Source organism: Oncorhynchus mykiss, chromosome 1 (genome assembly GCF_057628025.1).
Source record: "Oncorhynchus mykiss isolate SJ-2025 chromosome 1, ASM5762802v1, whole genome shotgun sequence".
Classification (NCBI taxonomy): Eukaryota; Metazoa; Chordata; class Actinopteri; order Salmoniformes; family Salmonidae; genus Oncorhynchus; species Oncorhynchus mykiss.
In genome coordinates this window covers 46,838,787-46,857,477 of record NC_143022.1, presented here as the reverse complement: position 1 = coordinate 46,857,477, position 18,691 = coordinate 46,838,787, and the positions used below count along the sequence as shown (strand labels likewise).

At 42.4% G+C, this 18,691-nt stretch overlaps 1 protein-coding gene across 2 annotated transcripts in view; it reads left to right on the top strand.

Annotated features, from left to right (window-relative positions):
* Positions 1-2,818: 2,818 nt before the first annotated feature.
* LOC110523724 (transcriptional enhancer factor TEF-1) overlaps positions 2,819-18,691 on the top strand; it is a 41,653-nt gene continuing 25,780 nt past the window's right edge. Inside the window, exons 1-3 of one of the 2 annotated variants that reach the window (XM_021602691.3) lie at positions 2,819-3,052; positions 3,485-3,590; positions 18,076-18,330. In XM_021602691.3, coding sequence (XP_021458366.1) covers positions 18,108-18,330 — 223 coding nt within the window. In that variant the 5' untranslated portion in view covers positions 2,819-3,052; positions 3,485-3,590; positions 18,076-18,107. The remainder of the gene's footprint in view (positions 3,053-3,484; positions 3,591-18,075; positions 18,331-18,691) is intronic. The other variant, XM_090232376.1, reaches the window with a different exon arrangement.

Genomic DNA, 18,691 nt, shown 5'->3' with positions numbered 1-18,691 from the left:
TCAATAAAAGGCACACGACCACCTGCTTGGAGTTTTCCAGAAGTCACCTAAAGGACTCAGACCTTGAGAAATTAGATTCTCTGGCCTGATGAAACCAAGATTGAATGCTTTGGCCTGGAGGAAACCTGGCACCATCCCTACGGTGAAACGTGGTGGCAGCATCATGCTGTGGCAATGTTTTTCAGTGGCAGGGAGACTAGTCAGGTTTGAGGGAAAGACGAACGGCGCAAAGTACAGAGAGATCCTTGATGAAAACCTGCTCCAGAGCTCTCAGGACCTCTGACTGGGGTGAAGGTTCACCTTACAACAATACAACAACCCTAAGCACACAGCCAAAACAACACAGGAGTGGCTTCGGGACACGTCTCTGAATGTCCTTGAGTGGCCCAGCCTTGAACCCGATCAAACATCTCTGGAGAGACGCTCCCCATCAAACCTGACAAAGCATGAGAGGATCTGCAGAGAAGAATGGGAGAAACTCCTGAAATACAGGTGTGCCAAGCTTGTAGCATCATACCCAAGAAGACTTGAGTCTGTAATTGCTGCCAAAGGTGCTTCAACTAAGTACTGAGTAAAGGGTCTGAATAATTATGTAAATATGATATTTCATAAATTTTCTTGCAAAAAAATACTAAAAGTGTTTTTGCTTTGTCATTATGGGTTATTGTCTGTAGATTGATGAGGGGGGAACAATTTCATCAATTTGACTAAATAAGCCTTTTAAAACGTTATGTTAAAAGTCAAGGGGTCTCAATACATTCCGAATGCACTGTATGTGTATAGTGACATCAACCCCTTCAAATGTCGCATTGAAAAGGCCTGCAGCTAACCAGTTATTCTCTAACACAATCCACTAGAAGAACCATGACCATGAATGTACATACCCTTCAATGAAGTACACTTCATTTATCAGACCATTTGATATACATGGACGTGCATAGAGAATGCAGGTGCCATCTAAGTTATTGAAAGAGTGGATTATATGACCAATTTAAAACAATTAAATAAATCCTGCGTAGTCCACCCCGTGCTTTAAATATCATAAAATCTGCTCCCGTTGACAACTGTCATATGTTTGTCCCATCAGATGACCTTGTGGTATAACGACAGTGTAATAATGAAGTGAATTTATGCTGCCTGGAAAAAATAAGAAGTTAAACTATGCTCAATCACTGTATGGTTCAAACTCAAATGACTGTCCCAGAGGCTCAATTGCCAATGACCTGAAAGCATTTGGATGCTCAAGCATTGCCGCATCCCTTCCTGTCATTCTATTTACCCCGATCAACACTGCTTTCTTCTGACCACAAGATGGCGACTGCTCACATGCTGAGATCTAATTGACCAGCTCTTCTGTCGAAGGCAAATGATGTTCAAAACAAGTAGCCAGTTCATGATACTGCAGCCAAGGGACTGTCACGGGCCGAGGCAGAGAAGAGTGAAGGCAGAGCACCTTAGCATTTTTATTTTATACAAAATAATGTTTATTATACAATATATAATGTTCTCCGTGTGTTTCATCCCCTGTCCATCCCCCTAAGTATTTAACTCCCAGGATCTATTATGTTGTTGGCTGTTCTGGGAGATGGATTAGGAGAGATCATACGTCACCGGTATAGGGTAGTAAATCAGGCCAATTTAACCTCTGACCTCAGGGTGAGAGGGGTCAATTTAAGCCAGCAGAGACATTAAACAACACACTTATTATGATGGAGAGGCAAGCGTTTCTCTACTTAATCATGACTGTTTTTAGTCATGTTTCTGGTTTCCATGAAAATTGCTCTGCATGTGTATTATATTGACAACGCAGCGTCATATCCTCTGTGCCTGTGTGTGCGTCCGTGCTGCGCGCTTCTATTTGCGTGTGTGTTTGTGTGAGCGTGATTGTGTGCATGCGTGTATTGCTGAGCGATTTGAGAAATGGGGAGGACAATCTTATCTGTCCCCTGCTGTGGATAAAGAGACCGGCTCTGAGAGGGGTCAGGATGCCCTGGTGTCAGGTTGTGGCTGCTGACTCAGGTCATGACCCAGGAATACCTCTTGGCTTTGTGCCAAGACCCTCCTCATCTGAAGACATGGCTTAAGTGCCCCAGGGCTGAAACCTGAGCTGGGATGAGTTTCAAAAAACAACTCCTTAAAAGTCAGAGGCAGTGCTGCAAGGGTGCATATTAATTCATAAATGTTGGTATGATTAGATAGAGGTATAAACGTTTAACTAAAAATAGATGTCCTTAATCTAATTGTGATGATTTATCTCCTTGAAAGATGAGTTGGCTTTTACACGTTTGCAAACAAGTGGTTGTGAAACACTCCCTCTCCGTTTATGACCTTACAGCCTTTTGTAATGGTCAAAAGTAATGATTTGGTCATCAGGTCAGCTGTAGGTACAGTTCCATCCACATGCTGCAGGATGGAAGGTTATAGACTTGACACCAACAGACATGCCATGATAATAACAATTCAGGTGCATTGCTGGGCAGCTTGAAAATCAGCTTTGACGGTAACGTTCTCTTTTCTGCTACACAATAAATACCTACATTTTTTTTTGTTTTTTTTACAATGTCAATTTGGAAAGAAAGTTATCCTATTGATAGTATAATGCCAACCAACAGTCTTATTAGTTCGTGGATCATTCTTAGAATCAAAGTTGTCTTTTTTTTCTAAACAGAAATATCAAAGAGAGTTAGTGGATAGTCTAGGTATAATATGCACAGATTTTTCGTTTTGTCTTTTGAAGGAAGTTTGGGCGCACTACTGTTCTTTTGTTGAGTGTGTACAGTCCCTCCCACCCGTCTGGCTCAATGGCTTCAGAGTTTAGAATGACGCCACTCACGCCCCGCCCCGAAAACTCAATCTTTGCGTTCATTTCATTCCTGCTCCCATTCCGGGCATACTTCGCATCCCTGTAGATACGCGGCGAATTTTACGCACTAGCCGGCTGGTCTGGAGAAAAAAAACCTTGTCAGTTCTGAAAAAAAACATCTCAGTTCTTACAGCAAAATCGTAAAACAGCGTAAATTGTGACAATTAACCATTAATAGAGGTGTTTAAGGTAAGTTTCCAACTACTTTGTATGATAACTTATTGTGATGCGTTTGTAGGCAACTGGAAAATCAGTAGTCAGATTTAATTGGAAAATATTTAAGGATGACTATAGTATATATATAAATATAAAAAAATATGTAGCCTATCTAATAGAAGTAGGCCACTGGTGAAATAGATTGTAGAAACTGCAAGCGTGTTACATTGGCTGGCTGAACTAGTATACATCGGAGATCCGTCGCTTTCACTTTGTGCCTAGACGTCGTCCGGCATTGCATGAAAATCTTTGACATTTAAAAATAAAAATAATAATCTGAAGACTCCTTTGTATATTCCGACGGCGCCACAGTACATCGTCGTATAATTACTGTAGAACACATATTGTTGCTTTTACATGATATAAGTTATTCAGACACTTTTGATTGTGTTTTCCCCCCAATAGGGAGGGAGTTGCCGTCAAGGATATTTTGCTTTCCTAGCGCAAAAAAAAGCATACAAGTCAAGAGGACTTGTTGCATTTCGAGTTTTCATTTGGCCCTTTGACATCTGTAAGTACACATTTTATTCGTACAATATAACATGTCGATGATGTAATATTGTATCCTAATCAGTAACTTATTGCTTGGGGGAATTATTGTTGTGTGATATCTTTCTGTTTACAGTAGTGTTTGGATGTGTAAACAGTTTTCCAATCATATTCACCACCGAATGATTTTTTCTTAGAAGTTATTTTAAGATTTTCATATAAAAAACAAACATATTTTCATTATTTTAACTAACTGGTACATTATGTGTGAAGGAGAAAGTCTATATTACTACAGAGGGCCTTTGCCTTCGTTAATGATTCATTCGACTAGGTACAAGTGTGTAATACAGCCTCTAACCCTCCTGTGATTTCATGAGTCCAAGAAGCAAATGGAAATCTTTTGTAATTTGGTTTATGAATGCTATGATAAGTACAGTGTTTCATTTAATTTAATCACCATTCTCTCATCAAAGAAAATATGCCTGCAATTATTCCATGAGCCCATGGATTAGATTGGAAGTTTGTTTTGATCATGTGTAAATCAAATTTTAATAACCTGCGGATTTTGAAACAATAATGTGAAACATCTAATCTCAATTAGATAATTAACAGATCTCTTTAGTGAAATACTGACTTGAGTCAAATGTGTTCAAGTATTCTGCTTTACTTGTTTTTATTTTTTTTCTCATATGATATGTTATGAAACTGTTTTTCAATCTGACAATTGGTATGTCACTAACGTTAATGTCATTATCACTTTCCTAAATTTGGACTTAGTTTTTAGATTGAAAATAAAGCTTGAAATAAATATTTTGTCTAGCCAAGAGGGACTTCAAACCGCTTCTGAAATCAGAGGGGTGGGGGGAGGTGCAAAACTCACCAGTTACTTCTGGGAGTGGAGGACTGTGGGTAACTTTGGAAGAGGGGAGGGATGGATGGAGGGAAATGGGGTATTTTATTATCTTTGCTGGGTTCAGGCTGAGAGTATATGGACAGTGGCGTAGCGTAGTTTCGCGGGGCCCCCGGAAGGTCCGAGCAACAAAAATGTTTATTTTTTATTATTTTTTATTTTTTTGCCATGTGCCAGAGAGAAACATTTGCAGTTTAAAAGCTAATCTCATGCTTTTTTTCACATTTTTCCATGCGTCTGAGAAAATGTTCCAATTTTAAAGCTAATTTCCTGTAATTCTAAATATTTTGTTGGGGCTCCCCAACCTCTGGTCGGACCCCAACCCCAAAGGCTCGTGGGCCACCCCACCTTGCGTGGGCTGCAGGGATTGTGTGCTACGCCAGTGCGTACTAAACTGTTGAATCACCATGGGCAAACAGTCCTACTCTTCAGTCCGTTGACATCTGGTTTAGTACTTCAAGCACCTGTAGAGGAGAAAAAAAAATATGCAAATCCAGACGTTTGGTTTTACCCCTCCCTGCTGTGGAAATGTGGACTAACGACCATTTGTTCGGCTGTGTTTGCCCCTCACTGTCTAGGCCAGCCTATTGTTATGCCTGCAACAGGCAGTAGAGGCACCATATGGCTCCTGTGTGCCCAGTCGGTGCTATCTGCTTAATTTAGCTTATCAATGGCATTACAATATGGTAGATTTTTGAGTTTGCCAGCTATTTCTCCTTGTTATTCTGTCTTTGTATAGGGAAAAGGGGGAAGGCCTGACACACCGAAGTATCCACAGCCTTAGAAAGTCACTCCCTAAATTACATCAGCCTATCTGAATCTATGTTAAATACCGGGACTTTATCCCAAACAACAACATGTTAAATTGACATGCCTTTAAGAACCATTGGTCTCGTCAGCATGTTATCAAATCAACAGGTGATTTACGTTCTGAATGTGGGAATGATAGGCCTACACTGCTGTAACAAGAATCTCTCACCACTTCATCTGGTTGCAAATCATCATCCTTCTACTATTCTAAAAGAGACTTTGTCTTAAACACTAGAAGTGACCATCCTAACTAAAAGCCATGGAAACTAAATAAGTTGTCAGCGGAAACGGTGTATCATTTGGTCCCTTTTTGTCATTCCTGTGTCTTATTCTCAGAGGAGTGAAAATGAATGCTGAGATAGATTGCCTGAGAGAAATATGTCTCATTTCTCTGGCCTGATAAGTTACCTTGTTATCTGATACTCGCAGGACACAAAATGTGCGGCGGCCACAGAGTAAGGCTGTATTTTTGGGAGGGATAGCCAATTCAACAGAAAGTAAATGGAGTGTAAAAGAGAAGAAAGAAAATTCATATGTAATGACATTTGGGAGTGGGTTTGTTAGAGCAACAATGCGTGGTGCGGTGGGCTGGTGTGTCACAGCACTGGGGCAGAGGCACGGGGGGCAGGCTTTGTTTGGAGAGCAGGGGAACAATGGGCGTCCTCCAGGGGCATGGCTGCCTGGCTGCAGGAGGGCCGGCCGCTCTGCTGGCCTGTTCCCCGGGCCTCCCTCCGTGCCCTGAGGTAAACCCTGTGTCACAAAGGGAGCATTTCAGCACGGTCTGCTGCGCTGCACTTTCAGCCGCGCACGGCCCCACAAAGCAGACGGTGGGTGCCACCAAAACCGTACAGCTGGCACTCAGCCAGTGACGTCATGGCAGTGCTAGCTGCAGCTGTGGGGAATCTCTGGCTGCCAGCTTCTTCTGGCTGCACTTTGGCCCTGTCCACCAACCATGGGACCACTGTAACTCTAGGGTTAGGACACACAATACCACAGGGTTAGGAATGTAAAGAGGGTGACAGACAAGGGTGCTTTCATTATCCCTTCGAAATGAGTACCATATTATACCACTTAAATTACTTAAATATACAATAGCTGCATCAGCGATTAACAGCTTCGTAATTCGAACCATCTGACAGCTGAAATGCTATCTTCCTTTTTGTTTTAAGTCTCTTTTCCAAAATAAAAATCCTGATAGCTGTTTAGGCTACAGATGATGGGTCCTACGACCGATGTGTCACGACAGCAATATGCAACCCATCCGTCATTACATGAGTCAGAACCTGAAGCTCAAACAAACCTCCTCAGAGTTCTTGGCTTCAGCTGAAACAGGAAATCCAGGCTCCAACTACTTCCTTTCCCTGGACTGACTACAATACAGTAGTAGTGGCAACATGTACTGATTATACCACAAGAAAATAAAAATACCTTATAGCTGATAAATTGAGTACAATTGTTGGTTCCTACAATGTTATTTAGCATTAGGCACAATGCTACTACTTTACTTGGATTACTGTGGCCTACTGTTGGTTAAGTACTAACAGATAGGTAGCCTAGCCGTTATTAGCATTGGTCCAGTACCCGAAAGGTCGCTGGTTTGAATCCCTGAGCCGACTACGTGAAAAATCTGTCAATGTGTCCTTGGGCAAGGCACTTAACACGAATTGCTCCTGAAAGTCTCTGAATAAGAGCGCCTGCTAAAATGGGGAATTTAACAGCTATGATACTTCAGTGAATATCTAGGCTCTCTTGACAAAAATATACTTTGCAAGAGGATTTAAAGAAAAGATCCCCCCCCCCCCCCCCCCCATCACACTAGGTTGCACTTTTGTCTGTGAATAAAAAGGTGTCTGACTATTTCAATAGAAGAGAAGGAAAACACAATTTGGGCTAAATTGAGTTTGTACATTTCGTTAGGTGGAGCTGAAACGGTCTCTTTGTTGGGTCCTGAGCACCGTGACTGTTTTCTAACAGAGGTTGTATCACTGTTTAGCCTAGGGACACACAGGGTTCACATCCCCCCTTTGAAACCACATGCTCCTATCCTGCGGAGTGTCAAGGAAGGATTATACACTTACACGCAGAAGGCTGCTCTGGAGTTCACACGTCTTGGAGCATGTTGATATTACTCCAATCCAGGCCTGTCTTTCCTGGTAGAGCCTGTTGTTGAGGGAGAGAGTGACGCCCCAGGAAGATGACAGATAACAGAGGGGTCTGACTCAGCAATATAGCCGCCTAAAAGGAAGAATAGGAGTTGCGCATATAGGAAACACAGCAGCAACACAATACCTGGAGGAAGTGGGCCTGCTCACAGATATATGGACAATACATGGGGGAAGCGGAGTCTTTTTGGCTGCTACTACCACGTGTTGCTTAAAGCTGAAAATTGCAGGAGATAGTTTGGAATTCTCGTGACAGAACGTTAACCGTTCAGCATATATATACGGGGCGGCAGGTAGCCTAGTGGTTAGAGCGTTGGGCCAGTAACTGAAAAGTTGGTGGATCGAATCCCCGAGCTGACAAGGTACAAATCTGTTGTTCTGCCCCTGAACAAGGCCATTAACCCACTGTTCCCCGGTAGGCCGTCATTGTAAATAAGAATTTGTTCTTAACTGACTTGCCTAGTTAAATAAAGAAATACAGTATTACTGTGGACCCCTTTCCATAGTTCACAGAGACGAGCCTCACTTGAACCAATTGAACCATTGGGCATCTGCACTGGCTGGCAGTCGGACATCGAACATAATAGTTTCCAGAGGGTTGCGTTTCACCTCCATGCCAGTAGGACTTAGGTGGGAGGGCATGACACTGCTGGAGGGGAGACAGACAAAACAACAAGCGCCCTCCTGTCTTCCCCATGTAGTGGGACTAGTGAAGTATCCTGATACTGTAGCTGTCAATCGGGGCCTGAACGCTAACAGAGTTATGCTGCTGCCAGGTTAGCTTGGGTTTACTGATTACTCTTCCTCCAGAGCCCGATAGCTGGACATTTTGTCAACTGTTCAGAAACGTAGAAGGAGGCCAAAAGAACTGGATGGCTAGTGTAGGCATGAGTGGGACACCTAGTACTGTTGCTTTTTACATCTGAATTTGTATCTTATTTTCCCCCAACAAAATATAATTATTATTATTTATTTTTTACATAATTCTTTCATGAACCATTCATCAATTGAGTTGTTGCCTGGAAACAGCTACATGTTATTGCTTTAGTGCAGTCAAAATTGATTTCCAATTTGTGTGTTGGGTTTGTTTTTATTAAAGAGATGCAGCGCCCCGGTGTTTTGTATCGTGATGTAGCAATAAGTAGACCATTCAAATGGCTGGGTTTCCCTACTACACGTTTAAAATGCTATTGCATCACGGACAAAAATGGTACCATTTTTTTGTGGCATCCGTTTCATCTATTAAAGTGAAATGTTTCAGCACTGTGTGTGATTGTTGGCAAATACAATATGTACATTTTTGAATCAATCTTTATATTGAACACAGGATTCCTATTTGATATTGCTGTTCCCAGTTTTCCAGCGTACAATGGATGTATCTGAAGTTTTCACTATTGTGCAGGCCACCTTGATCTGCATTGGCTGAACTTGAACTGCATGACTCATCAGGGTAGAATTCAATTTAGCTCTATACAATGATAGACATCAGACTCCAAAAAGAAGCTACATGCTGAGACTAATATTTGTGAAATTCACTTAAATGGATTCGTCTTCAGAGTGACTGTCAATAGGTCGTGCATCCTTGCCTTATACTATGTTGGATCCTATATCACGCAGGGTCATAGCTTGAGCCCTTTCTAAACCCTGGGTCTCTCTACCTTTATGTCGCTAATAAGAGCATTTCCATGGCGTTCAGTCAGGGCTTGTGGAATGTCGTAATCTGCTCAGACTTGACTGTTGAATTGACACTGGCATTTCCCCCTCTCACAGCCTGTGATAATTAGCTAGCGTGTTTTTGTATTCAATAGAAACCTCGGAGCACCACTCAGTGACTCTGTGAATAGCCCGGGTCTCAGCCTGTGTCTCTTATTAACAAGTGTGGCAACAGTCCTCTGACACCTCAATGACCATGTTACTGCTGTCTTGTTACTGCTGTCTTACAGGACTGAGTCACCTGGTTAGGACTGGGGTTGGTTGGTGCTCTCTGTGGTGTTGAGGCAAAAGCAGAGAGCTACACCTCTGAGGATGGTGTTGTCATTTGTCATGTCATTTGGAGCTGTGATTGGACTGGAGCCTCATCCAGCCGTGCTCACTAAGGACCAGTCTCTTCTGGTAATGAGGATGTCTCTCTCTGTCTGGTGTTGGGAGAAGGAGGACATGCTCATTATGGTTGAATATTTTCCCCGGTATTTTACAAATGTTCCATCCCGAGAATAAATCACTTTTCTCCCCGGTAACCCGGTATTTCCCGCCAAAACCGGAAGTGTCGTTCAAAAGCATTATAAAGCATATAAATATCTGGATTTGATTGGAGCTTTGATCAGCATGAACATTCAAACCTGATGCTACCTGAGCCTGGCCATATACAGGGCCTTCGGAAAGTATTCAGACCCCTTGACCTTTTCCACATTTTGTTACGTTACAGGCTACAGCCTTATTCTATATTGGATGAATCTACACACAATACTCCATAATGACAAAGCAAAAACTTTTTTTTAAACAAAAATACCTTATTTACGTAAGTATTCAGGCTCTTTGCTATGAGACTCGAAATTGAGCTCAGGTGCATCCTGTTTCCATTGATCATACTTGAGATGTTTCTACAGCTTGATTGGTGTCCACCTGTAGTAAATTCAATTGATTGGACATGATTTGGAAAGGCACACACCTGTCTATATAATGTCTCACAGTTGACAGTGCATGTCAGAGAAAAAAACAAAGCCATGAGTTCGAAGGAATTGTAGATCTGGGGAAGGGTACCAAAAAATGTCTGCAGCATTGAAGGTCCCCAAAAACGCAATGGCCTCCATTATTATTATTATTATTATTTTAATTTAACGAGTTAAGTCAGTTTTCAATGACGGCCTACCAGAAAGCCAAAGGCCTCCTGCCCCGGGGACAGGGGCTTGGATTAAAAATACAAAATAAAAATATATAGGACTAAACACACATCACGACAAGAGAGACACCACAACACTACATAGAGAGAGACCTAAGGCAACAACATAGCATGGCAGCAACACATGAAAACAACATGGTAGCAACACAACATGGCAGCAGCATAACATGGTAGCAGCACAAAACATGGGACAAAGATTATTGGGCACAGACAACAGCACAAAGGGCAAGAAGGTAGAGACAACAATACATCACACAAAGCAGCCACAACTGTCAGTAAGAGTGTCAATGATTGAGCCTTTGAATGAAGAGATGGAGAGAAAGCTGTCCAGTTTGAGTGTTTGTTGCAGCTCATTCCAGTCGCTAGCTGCAGCGAACTGAAAAGAGGAGCAACCCAGGGATGTGTGTGCTTAGGGGACCTTTAACAGAACGTGACTGACAGAATGCGTGTTGTATGTGGAGGATGAGGCTTCTTAAATGGAAAAAGTTTGGAACCACCAAAACTATCCATACAGCTGGCCGTAGATGTAGCTAGCTATGCTCTCTTGGGTAAATAAATGAAACTAGCTCCAGTAGGCTAATCTATATTACTGTATTGTATTATACTGTATTATATGGACTGGAATTACACACATCATTCAAACTATGATAAAACAGAAGAGAGCATCCAATTTTGGTGCAGCACAAGTAGGCTATAGGCTAGCGAATTTGATTTTAATTTTGAAATATAATAGGGCCAATTTGTATAATTAGTTGGCTGACGCATATATACCTTTCATAATATTTCCCCTAATGTTATTAGCCGACCTCCTCTGCCTCTCTCTATTGTTGCTTCAGTCCTTCCTCGCTTTCAACAGTTAAGTGAAATAAGTTTCGTTGTCCTTATCTTCATCGTTCTAGTGACAACCTTGAATAATATAGGACTAAAATTAGATGCAGAAGGCTTTCACTTCTCTTTACGAAGATTGAATGGTTATGGGTCTGAATAAATAACTGCTATAGCCTACCACCATCGCGCGTTCGCTCTTCTTTCAAACTACCTGTGATTTCTACTGGTTGCTGTATTTAACATTCAGCAACAAAGAGCTTGCGTCCCTCTTCCAATAGTCTGTTGGTATAAGAAATGCAAAAAAAAAATGATGTCCAGCAAGCTATTCTAGTCTATGTTTCCTGCATGGGACTCCAAGAGCTAAGGAGTGTTTTTTTTTTAAAGAGAGGCCAGCAGAACACAGGTGTTTGCATATTGCGCAAGAGATAGAGGCTATAAGTTAGAAGCTTATTATACATAACCCATGATTAATTAGCTAAATGTAAGGCTAATACACCATTAATGTATTGCCTAAAAGAGGTAGGCTAGGGCATCTAAATATAGGGCTAAATATCAATCTAGAACAGGATGATCTATTTTGGATACAATTTGAATGGAGTTGATGGAGAGAGAAAGACTGTGAGAGAGTGCTCGCGAGTGCACTGATTTAAAGCAAGTTGAGTGATAGGCTGTATTAAAACCCTGCAGCTGCAATGAAACGTTTTTGATTTACAATGAAAAAACAAGGTGACCCCCGAAAGCCAGATGGAGATGGGTAAATTAGACGCACATTCGGTCTTTATATTGCTGTAGCATACGCTACGCTGCAGCAAATGTAGGCCTACCTGTCACAAGACAAAAAAAGCTACCACGATGAGATGATAGGTCTACACATGCATTGTGAACTGCGCTCCATACTGAGATGGGATTAGTTATTTATCCCGGGGGGAAAAGGGAGGGATTTTTCACGGTAACCGGTTCCTGCCATTCAACCCTAATCCTCAAATTTGTTTTGTTTTTAGCTAATTTAAATGTGGAGGCAGAAGTCAGCATTTCAGAAATATTCTAGATTTTTCATCCTCTCCATTTTTTTACAATTATGACGGCGACAAAGGAGGTGCAAATGTTAACGTCATAGTAGGGCAATAAATAGACCCGTTCAGGTGGAGGGACATTGAAATAATGTCATTATGCTGAGGCCTACCCAGAGAGATAAAGGAGCCGTGTCTCACTTAGCCCAATGCTGCAATGACAAACGGAAAAAGACGGGCACAGTCTTCCACTCATGCATCGTGCTATTGAAATGCAAAGAGATATCTGACAGAGGCAGGCATGAAAGGAGGCGTTGTCAGCCTTTGAATTTGAATTTCCAGCCTTATAGACTCATAAACTAATAGCAGGGCTTAAGTAATTCACGTTATCAGTAGAAATGAACTGAACAGCAGGGGATAAAAGCCTTTTTTTTACTCCGAGATTTGCTTGTAAGATGTTGGAAAAGATCTAAGAACATCATTTGATGGTTGCCTCTTGTAGATAATTAATCCTTTTGTATTAAATCTGTACTTATTCATACAGGTCTCATTTCATAATTACAAAATGCATAATTGCATTATGAATGGCCTTGTTAGTGCGGTTGTCAGAAATATGTTCAGGCTTTGTAACTGGAGTCCAGCTTTTGTTTAATGGTCAGGTTAATAGAGAAAAATCCCATGATATGTCTCCCTTTTGTAGGTTTCAGGCCATGGCCATATCCATTTAGTAGTGTTGTGTGAAGGTGTTTTCACATTGCCCCTGTGGGGAACAGATTTCCTAGACGTGGCAGAAGATTGAATGCCAAGGAGGTTCTGGTAAAACACAGTGTTTTGTGTTTTGGCTGCATTTTAGAAGGACGCAGCTTCCAAGAGAGAGAGAGAGAGAGAGGGAGAGAGATAGAGAGAGAGAGAGAGAGAGAGAGAGAGAGAGAGAGAGAGAGATAGGATGCCCAGGAGGCAGAGGGGCAGAGGACCATGCTGCTGCTTGTGTTCACTGTTACAGTGATAACATGGTCAACCCCCTGGTGATGGAAGCGCTCATATATACATATCATTACATTTCATTACGACACACTGTCTGGTCGGCCTCCCTATTTCCCTCCCTGCAGCGATGCACATTGCAAACTCAGAGGTAGCCCCAAAAGAGCTGGAATTAGAGCAGGCGAGAGAGAGAGGGAGAGAGAGAGAGAGCAGGCGAGAGAGAGAGAGATATATGCCTGGTGTGAATGTATGCCCCCTGTTTCTGTGGAATTGCATTCATGCCATGGCGTTTGTTTGGAAGGCTGTCCCTGCCTGGAGGATGAAGTGCAGTGTAAGTGTAGCCACAGTATATTGTTGCATGACTAATCTCCCTCTCCCATCTGCCACTGGGGCCTCGGACAAGCGGCCCCACTCCAGCATCTAGCACGGCCATATTGCACCAATCACAACATTCTGGCTTCCCTTGCCCCTCCCTCCTCCTCTACATTAGTACAGAATCAGTGGAGCAGAGAAGCTGCTTGAGCTGAGACATTGCCCCGCATTGTACACAATTGCATAACATAACGGAGAACCCATGTCCAAACATCAGATCCAAATGAGTAAATCCAGATGATCTTCTTATTGTGTTTTGTTTCTTGTCATTGAAAGAACTCAAGCATTTATACACTCGTCTACAATGTTATTGACAACTCAACAACAAAAAAAGGTACATTGACGAAATAAATGTATCAGGTTAATTATTAAAACTCACCCTCTTGTTGCTCATAAAAAGCATATTTGATGTTTACTAGAAATCAGGTTACCGGTTTGATTAAATAGGGCCTAAGTATTGCTTCCAGATTCCTCTTTAATTTTGCAGCAGGTTTACATAATTGGGAAATGGGAATATGGGGGGGGGGGGGGGGGTAAATGTATTTGTCTGCAAAGCCTTTTGTGATGTGGTTTGTATCGGGGTGCTTTAATCTTTCCCAGCGGCCCACTCTAACAGGAAATAATCAAGGCTCTGGATGCAGATTAGGGAGGTGATACATTTAAGCTCAACAGATGAGTTAATTATGCCGTTTTCACTGCAGCGGCTACGCTGATAGGATTCTGCTCTTTGCCAATTCAACACCACAATGCTAATCTGGAGGGATTTTCCTATTATCTCTACAGGGATACAGAAAACATCCCCGTGTTACACATGTCCCACGCAAATTCTCATTTTTGTCCTGAGTACCAAATGCATGTTGCTCATATGTTATACAAAACGGATTGAACAGCATATAGGCAGCCATCACTGTCGGTGCCTAAATGTCTATTTGTTGAACTTTGGTGGACGCTCTCAGTGCTGTAATATGTAGGTCTATGGTTGCCACACATGTCAGTACGGTTCAGTAAGTGCCACATATGCATGTGGCTGTGCCACAGGAAGAGCTTAATATTTCATCACGTTAGGTGCGGTTTGCCTCTTTCTACTTCCTAGAGAGATAGGTTCTGGGAACGCCACTTGTGGGAGTGTGGAGGAAAACCTCAGCGCCACAGATATCCTGCTGGGCAGTGGCAATTATAGTAGCTAGGCATCTCCAAAAACACTTCTGAGTGTCACTGTTGTTTTCGCCGTGAATTCATCTGCTGACAGATTCTGGAACGCCAAAGAGTCCCTTTTAGTAAACATTCTTTTTTTGTTTGCCTTACTAAATCTACCCCAATTATTTCTGCCATCTACTCCTCCAATCATGCTACTATGTGTCAAATAATGCTGCGATGTCTCGAATCATGCCACTCTGTCTCAAATCATGCCACTCTGTCTCAAATCATGCCACTCTGTCTCAAATCATGCCACTCTGTCTCAAATCATGCCACTCTGTCTCAAATCATGCCACTCTGTCTCAAATCATGCCACTCTGTCTCAAATAATGCTACTATGTGTCAAATCATGCTACTCTGTCTCAAATCATGCTACTATGTCTCAAATCATGCCACTCTGTCTCAAATCATGCCACTCTGTCTCAAATAATGCTACTATGTGTCAAATCATGCTACTCTGTCTCAAATCATGCTACTATGTCTCAAATCATGTGACTCTGTCTCAAATCATGCTACTATGTGTCAAATCATGCTACTATGTGTCAAAGCATGCTACTATGTCTCAAATCATGCTACTATGTGTCAAATCATGCCACTCTGTCTCAAATCATGCCACTCTGTCTCAAATCATGCCACTCTGTCTCAAATAATGCTACTATGTCTCAAATCATGCTACTCTGTCTCAAATCATGCTACTATGTGTCAAATAATGCTACTATGTGTCAAATCATGCTACTCTGTCTCAAATCATGCTACTCTGTCTCAAATCATGCTACTCTGTTTCAAATCATGCTACTCTGTCTGAAATCATGCTACTATGTCTCAAATCATGCTACTCTGTCTCAAATAATGCTACTCTGTCTCAAATCATGCTACTCTGTCTCAAATAATGCTACTGTCTCAAATCATGCTACTATGTCTCAAATCATGCTACTATGTCTCAAATCATGCTACTCTGTCTCAAATCATGCTACTCTGTCTCAAATCATGCTACTCTGTTTCAAATCATGCTACTATGTCTCAAATAATGCTACTATGTCTCAAATAATGCTACTATGTGTCAAATCATGCTACTCTGTCTCAAATCATGCTACTATGTCTCAAATCATGCTACTCTGTCTCAAATCATGCTACTATGTGTCAAATCATGCTACTATGTGTCAAAGCATGCTACTATGTCTCAAATCATGCTACTATGTGTCAAATCATGCCACTCTGTCTCAAATCATGCCACTCTGTCTCAAATCATGCCACTCTGTCTCAAATAATGCTACTATGTCTCAAATCATGCTACTCTGTCTCAAATCATGCTACTATGTGTCAAATCATGCTACTCTGTCTCAAATCATGCTACTATGTGTCAAATCATGCTACTATGTGTCAAATCATGCTACTCTGTCTCAAATCATGCTACTCTGTCTCAAATCATGCTACTCTGTTTCAAATCATGCTACTCTGTCTGAAATCATGCTACTATGTCTCAAATCATGCTACTCTGTCTCAAATAATGCTACTCTGTCTCAAATCATGCTACTCTGTCGCAAATAATGCTACTGTCTCAAATCATGCTACTATGTCTCAAATCATGCTACTATGTCTCAAATCATGCTACTCTGTCTCAAATCATGCTACTCTGTCTCAAATCATGCTACTCTGTTTCAAATCATGCTACTATGTCTCAAATAATGCTACTATGTCTCAAATAATGCTACTATGTCTCAAATCATGCTACTCTGTCTCAAATCATGCTACTCTGTTTCAAATCATGCTACTATGTCTCAAATAATGCTACTATGTCTCAAATGAGGCTACTATGTCTCAAATCATGCTACTCTGTTTCAAATCATGCTACTATGTCTCAAATCATGCTACTCTGTCTCAAATCATGCTACTCTGTCTCAAATCATGCTACTCTGTTTCAAATAATGCTACTATGTCTCAAATGAGGCTACTATGTCTCAAATGAGGCTACTATGTCTCAAATCAGGCTATTATGTCGAACTAACTGAAGGAGAAGGTATTTTACATGAAGATGCTGAATGAAGCCAAATTTATTCAAATTTGAATGACTCTTTCTCCCTTCTGATAACCCACATTTATCAGCATGCTGTTAGTGATTACTAACTCAGTTCATAGATCAGTCGGGGGAGAGTCATTTAGTGGTTGGAATGGAACGTTTTCCCCCCACCAATAGCAGTAGTTAGTTGTGCAATGTCAGCACTCAGCACACAAAAACCAAATTCAGTCAAAGCTACGCTTGCTCTGTGGCAGATTCTTTACCAGCAGCCCTCACCCCTGTCACACACACACACACACACACACACACACACACACACACACACACACACACACACACACAGACAGATCCTCCAGTGTACTGACATTCTAGAGGAAACATATGCTGCTAGTCGCTCTTTACAACAAAGCGTGCTCCATGAATAGGATCTTGTTTGAGAGGAAGGAGTTGCTGCCCGGCAACTGGATGGGGAGGGGGGGGGGGGCAGCTGTGCGGCCATCTCCACAAAGCCATGGGGAATAAAGTATATTCCAGCTGTACACTTTCTCAATGGGAAACGTTCTACTTGTTGGGGTGGGACGTCGTTTACGAAACTTAGACGACGAAGTAGCTGTATTTAGACGCGGGAGTGACAAAGTCGTTTTTTGAATAGGATATTGTGAACATAGACTCGTATTTCTGGAGCTCCACGAAGCCTTTGTACGCCGATCCCCCCTATATGAACCCCAGCCATATTGAAGAGCTTGGTGACAGACTGCCTTTGAGTAGTGACTGACTATGATACTGGTTTCCAAGTAGATGGCAGCTGGTGTGGATGAATGCTACCCAAGGCCTCTCTTCTATTCGCTCTCGGCTTGTGGCTTCCTTTTTCCATGTTCTTTTATAGCATTTGTATTGTATCTGGATGTTTGTTTTGGGATTGGATCACATTCTCTCACCAGGTGTATACAGCATTAACGATCTGTCCTGCTATACAATGTCTTGTTAGGCTGAGGAGAAATGTTGATAGGAATAATCCTCTTGCCTAGGTCCCGGCGACAGTTTGAATGTTCTCAAACGTAGCACTTGTGTAAAAACGACAAGCAGGCATCGGCCTGCCAAATCTCTGGGCAAACATAGCAGTAGTTTCCCCTCGTTGTCTCGCTTGTGTTCGCTCCCTTCCCGTGCTCTGCTGCTACCGCTGCTGCCCAGGCCAGAGTGAACCAGGTCTGCGCTTCTCTGTTTTGTGCTGCGCTCTGTGGTGGTGCTGGAGGCAGCTGGTTTACACTCTGCTCTGTACCTGACTAACTGACTGTTTGTTTATTCCGCTGTTGGTCTCCAGGTTTCTCCCCCTAGTGTGATCCAGGCCTGGGCATGGACGAGCGCACCGCCACTATGGACCCCAGCAGTTGGAGCGGCAGCGAGAGCCCCGCAGACGACATGGAGAGGATGAGTGACGGGGCCGAGAAAGGCATGGACGGGGACCCCGAAGGGGTGTGGAGCCCCGACATCGACCAGAGCTTCCAGGAGGCGCTGGCTATCTACCCGCCCTGTGGGCGGAGGAAGATCATCCTCTCAGACGAGGGCAAGATGTACGGTAAGTACAGAGGAAGGAGGAAGAGAACAACTCCAAGAAAGGCTCCAGTTAGTTAGAACTGGGCTATTGTTCACAGAAGTGGACAGAGTGGGAGGAATATTTATTTTATTAGAAACAACACATACTGCACCGTGGTGAGTTAGTGAGAGTGGTGAGTTAGTCAGAGTGGTGAGTTAGTGAGAGTGGTGAGTTAGTGAGATTGGAAGAGTGGTGAATTAGTGAGAGTGTTGAGTTGGTGAGAGTGGTGAGTTAGTGAGAGTGGAAGAGTGGTGAGTTAGTGAGAGACATGACCATTGAGTCTGCTGGAGTGCTGTGGGAGGGAGGGAGGCAGAGGTTTAGAACTAAAGCCAGTGTGAACCAT